General features: G+C 35.1%; 1 protein-coding gene across 1 annotated transcript; it reads left to right on the plus strand.

Annotated features, from left to right (window-relative positions):
* The first annotated feature begins 1070 nt into the window (after positions 1-1070).
* Positions 1071-8412, plus strand: LOC104237847 (phosphoinositide phospholipase C 4). The gene is made up of 9 exons (XM_009792076.2): positions 1071-1616; positions 3247-3443; positions 4805-4940; positions 5023-5277; positions 5612-5823; positions 5927-6044; positions 7379-7531; positions 7604-7690; positions 7915-8412. Exons 1-9 carry the CDS (start codon positions 1302-1304, stop codon positions 8206-8208), a joined length of 1767 nt encoding a protein of 588 aa, XP_009790378.1. The 5' UTR covers positions 1071-1301; the 3' UTR covers positions 8209-8412.
* The last annotated feature ends 244 nt before the right edge of the window (positions 8413-8656 follow it).

Below are 8656 nucleotides of genomic sequence, written 5' to 3' on the forward strand. Positions count from 1 at the left end.
TTGGGATAACTTTTTCTAGAATTACTATTCTATCCTTTGACATGTATAAGTTATCCCGATACTATTAATCTTGGGATAACTTATTTTAGGATTAATAACCAAATAAGAGATAAAATGATACTAATTTTTTATCCTAGAATTATTTTTAGTTATCCATCATATCAAACCACCCCATATATTGGGCTATCTACCCCCAACCAATACATGTAGTCCACGTGTATCTCATGCTTCTATCGAGCAAATTTGAAAGGAGCAGGATGAGTGTCAATGTTCCTGCGGCACACAGCATCATCGCCAATCTTCCACGTTGTTTCCCATACGTATATTTTCCATTAAAGAAACTTGTCCATATATTATCGTAAATTGTTAATTATCTTTCGTTATATTATTGATTTTTTAACACATTAAATGATCTTGTATATTTCTTTGTCACTAACGGAGCTGTAGAGTAAAATGTGTAAGTTTAGCATATCCAAATATTATTAGGCCTTTGTTCTAATTTTTTTTTTTTTACCATATTTAGTTTTCATATGATTTTATTTTTACGAACAAAAATATATAATTTTTTTATATTTGGCTAATTTTTTTTCCTCGGAGGATAAGGTAATGTAGCCACAAGGGATTTAACATGTTACTTGTGTGTGGCTCTTTCTACTCATCACCAACTATAGACATAGGTCAACTAATTGAACCACATTAAGTATTTTGTCTCTTTTAGTATATTTTTTTTGTTGTCTTATTTATCATCATTTAATGTTTACTTTATTAGCTTTCACATGACACCTAATTATTTTGATGCTAATAAATATTACAAAAAAATTACATTTTTAACGACAAAACTAATATTAGATTAAGAATCTACCAATAAATAAAGTTGCTTAATTCCGAAAAGGATAAAATTTAACCCATTACCTTTTATTGTTCAAACCTATGCTGACACCGTGTTACGTTTTGACCGACGAAAAAAATTATTTGTATACACTGCATTCACACGGTATATCAATTAGAATTATCGTATTATTTTCTACTTATTAAATGAGTACATAAAGAGCATAGACTTTTATAACAACTAAATCCATGAGACAAATACATCTGTCTTCTTCCCAACCTAAAACACTAAAACAAAATTCCAATTTCCAGCAACAGTTCCACTTTCTTCATTGACCGATCCATTAATTTATATATTATCCATACATATATCTATCATCACCATTTTCTTCTATATTAGTACTTGTTAACCCCATTTGATCTCTTCTTTTTTTAACCTCAAGATTTTGTTGAAGTCTAAAAAATCTTGAAAAATGGGGAGTTATAGAGTATGTGTATGTTTTACAAGAAAATTCAGAGTAACAGAAGCAGAGCCACCATCAGATGTGAAAGAAGCATTCAAGAAATACACTGAAAATGGTAACCAAATGAATTCAGAACAGTTACTGAAATTCTTGATTGAAGTACAAGGAGAGACCCTTTTGACTGTTGGTGATGCTGATGCCATTATTCGTCAGATCCTTCAGAAAAGACACCCCATTACTAAGTTAACTCGTCAAACTCTTGCTCTTGAAGATTTTCATCATTTCCTCTTCAATACTGAACTTAATCCACCAATTAATTATAAGGTAATTTTGTTTTTGTTGTTGGATCTTTTTCCTTATTTAGAAAGAGTTTAAGTTCTGTGTAGTAGATTTTTTACCTACAGTAAAAGGCAGGAGTAATTCTTTGTATGTTTAGTGTGGTAACATGGAAAATTGAGCTGGTTAAATTGAAGGGATTGTGTAAAAAAATCTTTATGCTGTTAGTGTATTCTTGCTTTTATTGTTGGATCTTTGTCTTATTTAGAAAAAGTTTTAAGTTTTGTGAACTAATGAGTGTGTGGATTTTTTCACCTACAATAAAAGGTAATTGCTTCATATGTCTTGATATGGTAATATGGAAAATTGAGTCAGATTAAATTGAAGTGATTGTGTAAAAAGAATTTATACTGTCTGTGTATTCTTGCTTTTTTCACTGTTCTTTGAGCATATGGATAAGGTTTGCGTACACATTACCCTCCCCAAACCCCACTTGTGGAATTACACTGGGTTTGTTGTTGTTGTATTCTTGCTTTTATTGTTGGATCTTTGTTCTTATCTAGAAATAGTTTAAGTTCCGTGCAGTGACGTAATATAGAATTTTTGCACCATTAAGTTAACTTGGCCTACAATAAGGGGTAGTTCTTTGTATCGACTCTGTCTGATATGGTAACGTGGAGAAAATAGAGCCGGTTAAATTGAAGTGAATTGTGTAAAAGTACGTTACACTGTCGGGTGTATATAACTTAAATCCATTTGGGAAAAGCATGAAGTTTGAAACTTTGAGTGAATTTTCCCAATTTGGGTTTCACTTTGGGTTGAATTCACTACATTGTTATCATTTAAGCATTATTTTAAGTGTCTATTTTCTGTACAAAGTTAAGCCACCAAGCTCTTACTCTTGAAGTTTCACCACTGTCTACTCTGCTGATGTTCATCCCTCAATCAATTCTAAGGTATACTGTTTTTATTGTTGGATCTTTGTCTTATTTGGAAATGCATAAAGTTTGAGACTTTGAGTGAATTTCCCTTTTTGAGTTTCTCAGAGATTGAAAGTCATTTCTTTTTTACCAATTAAGCATTATTTAGAGTGTCTACTTTCTATACATTACCCTTATGGGAATTGGGGTAACCAAAAAATTTGGAAGTTTTAAAACCTGAATATTTCTAGAGATGTGGAAAATTTTTTTTAAAAAAAGGAGGGTGGGAGGGCACCTGGTGCATGAGGCATTCTGTGTCCACGCAGAATACGGGGAAGGGCCGCACTCCAAGGCGGTGTGATATAAGCAACCTACCCTAATGCAAGCATCAGTTACGGCTCGAACCCGTGACCTATAGGTCACATGGAGACAACTTTACCCTTGGGCTCCCTTCATGTGGAAAATGAGCAACTTATCTTTTTCTTCTTTGGATCTTTAATAGACTAAAGTGGCTTCCCTAACTACAAACATAAAAACGTAGGGCGTTCTCAATAAGATGATCACTAACTAGGGCATTCTTCAATAATATGATCACTAACTTGGTTGTAATGTTAATGAGCAACTGTTGAATGGATAGAGATGATTATATAGCCGAATTCAAGTATATTGGAATTGAGGCATAGCGTGGTTGATTGATTGATGGTTGATGTATATGTGTTTCTTGAAAGGCCTTTAACTCATTACATTTGCACTTTCAGGTTCACCATGATATGAATGCTCCACTCTCCCATTATTTTATATTCACGGGGCATAATTCTTACTTGACTGGAAATCAGCTGACGAGTGATTGCAGTGACGTCCCAATTATGAAAGCGCTGAAAAAGGGTGTAAGGGTGATTGAGCTTGATATATGGCCAAATTCTGACAAGGATGACATACACGTACTTCACGGAAGGTTTGTGTATCTACTGGCCGCTGTTGCGTTTTATTGACCGCCTAGTTATTAGAGTAGTCTGTCTCCAAGCAAGTCTTCTCTTTCCTAAAATTAGTAGCTTAGACCCTCTGGCAATTTTGGAATGATTGAAGATTTTATATGGTCTTTAGTAGAGAATTGTTTTAAACTTCCCGGCATGTACACCAGCAAATAAGAAACTATTCATGGGTTCTAATATGCTACCGGAATAGTTTAGTGGTATAAGCACATGCTTTTGCCAAAGGTAGAAAAGGTGTTGTTGTGTAAGTCATTGATTTTTGGAGATCATAATACCTTCAGCTTACTCTAGTTAGATACAAGAGACATCATATTCTTCTAAAATCAATACTCTGCTCTAACCATCATAAAGTTTATTTCTTACTATCAGGTTTTCTCATAATATCATATGAAGCTGGAGGAAAGGTAAACTGAGCGTCGAACTGTACTAGGAGTTATTACTTAAAACAAGCCAAAAAATAAAATATGCCTTAATTAGCTCATAAAGAATCTATTGACTTATCCTCTGAAAGTGGACAGAAATATCAGTCGGCTAAAGAAGAATGATAGCATGCTCAGTCCAAAAGCTTTAAATTGAATTTTAATACTTCACCTTGTACTTTTGTGGTGGAAGCAACTTAATGTGAGGTTTTGGGATGATAACCACTGGCTGTAAATGTAGGCGTAATTGAATGTCTTTTAGTTGTGTTGTTATCTTTATGTGGTTTTTAATAGCAGCAAAAGTAGTTCATGCGGTGATAATTCAAAATTGTCCCTGAACCCTCTATCCCTTGTGAAAGCCTTGTTGGTTGTATTAGTTTTTTGAGTAGATTTATTGACTGGAAATATATCCTTACTTGCATATAGAGTCAATCACTATATGGTGCAAATATTATGCCATCTGCCACTCATTCCGGCTTTTCCTTATTGTGATAAAGATGATTAATTATGTCTGACATATTTAACGAGTAGCTTCGGTGTTCTTTTTTTCCCCTTTTTCTTTTTTCAATGAAGTGCTGAAATTGATTAACCTTCTTTTCTTGTGTTCAAAGTTTTTTTTTTTTTTTTTTTTAAATTTGATTGGTAAGTTCTTCTTTTCAAAAGGTGAAGCTTTGAATTGGTGTCTAGATTGGAGTTTTGGAATTGAACGTATGGTGATTATAAATTACTAATTGACTTGTTGGAACTCCTTGCACCTTCATCCCAAATCTTTATGTAAGGTAAAAAATGAGGGACAATAAGACGTCCATTGTTGGTTGTCTATTAGAGATTGCAGCATTTACATTTACTAATTTTCTCATTACTTCCTACAAAATATTTATAAGTAGTTTTTTTGGCAAATGCAGGACAGTGACAACCCCTGTGGAATTAATAAGATGTCTCAAGTCAATAAAAGAACATGCTTTTGTGGCTTCTCCTTATCCTGTTGTAATTACACTGGAAGATCACCTAACACCTGATCTTCAGGCTAAAGTGGCTCAGGTGAATATCTATTTCTTGCCGTTATTCCTTCTTTCCTCCTTTTATTGGTTAATGAGATGTTATCGTCATGTTTTACTTGCAGATGCTCACTGAAACATTTGGAGAAATGCTCTTTGTTCCTGAATCAGATTCTCTAAAGGAATGCCCAACACCAGAAGAACTAAAGCATCGTATAATTATTTCAACCAAACCTCCTAAAGAGTACCTTGAGGCCAGTGCCAGCACTACTGCTAGTAAAGAGAGACGAAATAGCTCCCAAAGATCAAATTGTTCCGAGGATGATGTATGGGGCACTGAACCTTCAAGCTTGACAGCTGATCAAGATGAAAATGAAAAGGTCTGCTGCAAGTGGATATTCTTCTAAGTTGCTCGGACTCTTCACTTTCGGTGCCACACCCGTCTCGACACGATTTGCGTGTGGGTGTGGGATCCTTACTGGATCTGGTCAACTGATTCTGGGTACTCTGGCCAAAATCAACCGAGAAATTCGGGACAGATACAATGATTTCTGAAATCAAATCAAAAGTGAAGGATCCGACCTCTGGATCTGCACCCGTATCGGACAGTCGCACCCGAGTCCGAGCAACTTAGATATTCTTCACCTTATTATCCATGTATTGTCTAACGTGCAAATACTAATGATATTGGTACCTTGGGTTCATTTTCTGCAGAGCGACAGTGATAATTTTGAAGATGAAGATGACTCCAATCACAGACCACAGTTAGCATCTGCTTATAAACGCCTGATCGCCATCCATGCCGGGAAGCCTAAAGGTGGATTAAAGGAGGCACTGAAAGTCGACCCTAATAAAGTAAGACGACTAAGTTTAAGTGAACAGGCTCTCGAAAAGGCTGCCGAATCTCATGGGACGGAAATTGTGAGGTTTGTATTTCAGCTTAACAAAGAAAGACAGTTGAGGTGGCTTTAAGCTGCCTCAGTGGAGTTGTCATGGACTTAACCTAATTTTTTCTGAATCTTTTACTAGGTTCACGCAAAGAAACATTTTAAGGGTGTATCCTAAAGGTACTAGGTTTAACTCATCCAACTACAAGCCACTAATTGGTTGGATGCATGGAGCTCAGATGGTTGCATTTAACATGCAGGTTTGTTTCTGAGTCTTCATTTTCTTCTCTCTTACATGATACCTAGTGTTATTTTTACTATTTGTTCGATAACATCTCATTTCCTTAAAATGATGCTGCTTCTTGATGTTTGATATGCATTAAACTCGTTACTCTCTGCTATTTTGCATTTATGATACTGCGATATAGGTGTATTGCAATGAAACTTATTCCATCTAGTTTCATACTATCGTTCTTTGATTCATAAAAGGCTAATGCGAATTGATTCTATCTTAATAGACTATATTAATAAGGAGTTCTCTGCTTTAACCAAATTTATTAGTCCTGCTGTTTGTCAAATTTAATAGATTCTTCTGTCAGTAGGAATATGGAGAACTTCTAGTACTTCTCCTTTTTATTTTTATATTGTTAATAATGTTGGCCTGATGAATTTAAATTGGGAACATGGTAAGTGAGTGTTCATATAGTCGACCCCAACTTGTTTGGGATTGAGGCGTAGTTGTGTTATTGTTGTTGCTATTTGTCAAACTAAATAAGAGAATAAGTATTATGGGACTGCATATCGGACATTTGTTTTCTTGTCTACTTAAAGTACATAAGAATCCATTGGATTCATAGATGCTAAACCTGGTATTTGAATGTAAACTGTATTGCAGAAAGTCGAAAAAATTATTCGGGTGTCATTTGATATCTCCTAGTTCGGATAAAAAATACTTTTATTTTGTTTGATACTTATCCTTCAAGTCTATTGGAAACGGCCTCTCTATCCTCACAAGGTAGGGGTAAGGTCTGCGTACACACTACCCTCACCAGACCCCACAGTGTGGGATAATACTGGATATGTTGTTGTACTTCTCCTTCATAGTCTTTTTATTGAGAACGCCTAGATTTCAGGTCGCTGCTAAAATCAACTTGTAGCCCTAAAATTGTGGACTCATATTCTTAACTTTTCTCAAAGGGCCTTTTTCATTTTTGTCGCAGCGGCCCAAAATAATTACAGGCGGTAGCCCAAATATACAAAACATATACACCAATTATGAATATGATATGTATATTTGTGTATATTATATGTATATTCTGGATATTATATGTATATTTATTTTGAAATGCAAGACATATGTTTGCCGGCTGTTATTTTTTTGGGCGGCACAAAAATGTAATTGTTCCTTTTTATAAATGAAAACTTGGACTCAATTCTTGCATTTCAAATTCTCTAAATTGAAATGCTATATATGTCTTTTATTTCAGACTCGCTATCTGCCGATCACATTTCAACAGATATTTACAAATTTTACATATTGAAACTTCTTTCGATTTCTAACTTAGTAGAATCATGTATTACATAACCATTACAGGGATACGGTAGAGCGCTATGGTTGATGCATGGGATGTTCAGGTCAAATGGAGGCTGTGGTTATGTTAAGAAGCCCGATTTCTTGCTGAATGTTGGCCCTAATAATGAAGTTTTTGATCCTAAGGCAAAGTTGCCAGTTAAGAAAACCTTAAAGGTAAGCAAATGACTGTGTGACTACAACATCCTTTAACCAATGTAAGTTTCTTATGCTCTCATTTTCGGACAGGTGAAAGTATATATGGGAGATGGATGGCATTTGGATTTCAAACAAACACACTTTGATTTGTATTCACCTCCGGACTTCTACACAAGGGTAAGCCGGTTTTGCTTTCTATTAACACCGTCGCTTCCTTCTTTTTTCACTGCTTTTATGATGTTTCCAAACCGTGACATGCAAAGACATGAAAAATGTCTGTCAATTGCATTGCAAACATTCGATACTGAGTATAAATATATGTGGAATGTTAGGATTCAATGGTAAGAACTTAAAAGGTTGAATGCATCAAATCTTAATCTTGAATCCGCTTCTGATTACAGGTTGGGATAGCCGGAGTGCCTGCTGATGAGCTAATGAAGAAAACAAAGGCTAAAGAGGATAAATGGACGCCAGTTTGGGATGAAGAATTTACCTTCCCATTAACTGTGCCCGAATTAGCTTTGCTGCGAATTGAAGTACACGAGTACGACATGTCAGAGAAGGATGATTTTGCAGGCCAAACATGTATACCTGTTTCCGAGTTGAAACCTGGGATTCATGCAGTTCCTCTTTGTGACCGAAAAGGTGAGAAATATAGTTCCGCGAGGCTACTCATGCGCTTTGAGTTTGTATAAGGGTCCTTTATGGTGTGTTTTTCTCATGCTTTCTTTTTCGAGTGTCATCGGATAATGTTAGCATAAATTTTTAGGAGTTTGTAATAATGTTATGTTCTCCTTAGAGAAGTTTGTGTTGCAAAAAGATTTCCAGGCGGCTTTGTACAGAATTTTCTACAAGTTAACAAGATTCTAGTGCTTGTTCAATGAGATTGGTTTTTTTAATGAGAGTTTAGAATTTTACTTGCAACGTTGTAAAAAAAGTTCTACATTTTTAAGAGTATGTATTAATGTCTTGATTTGATTACACTCGATTTCCCTGACGAAAAAGAAGATTTAAACTCTCCAGAACCACCTTGATTGTTAATCAATTATTCACCCATTGACTAGTGATGATAGTCTAGAAATTTAAAGTGAGGGAAGTTTGATGAAGAGAATGAGGTCTTTGGCCGGAGAAGACGGTCAAAAT

Source organism: Nicotiana sylvestris, chromosome 2, assembly GCF_000393655.2.
Source record: "Nicotiana sylvestris chromosome 2, ASM39365v2, whole genome shotgun sequence".
Taxonomy (NCBI): Eukaryota; Viridiplantae; Streptophyta; class Magnoliopsida; order Solanales; family Solanaceae; genus Nicotiana; species Nicotiana sylvestris.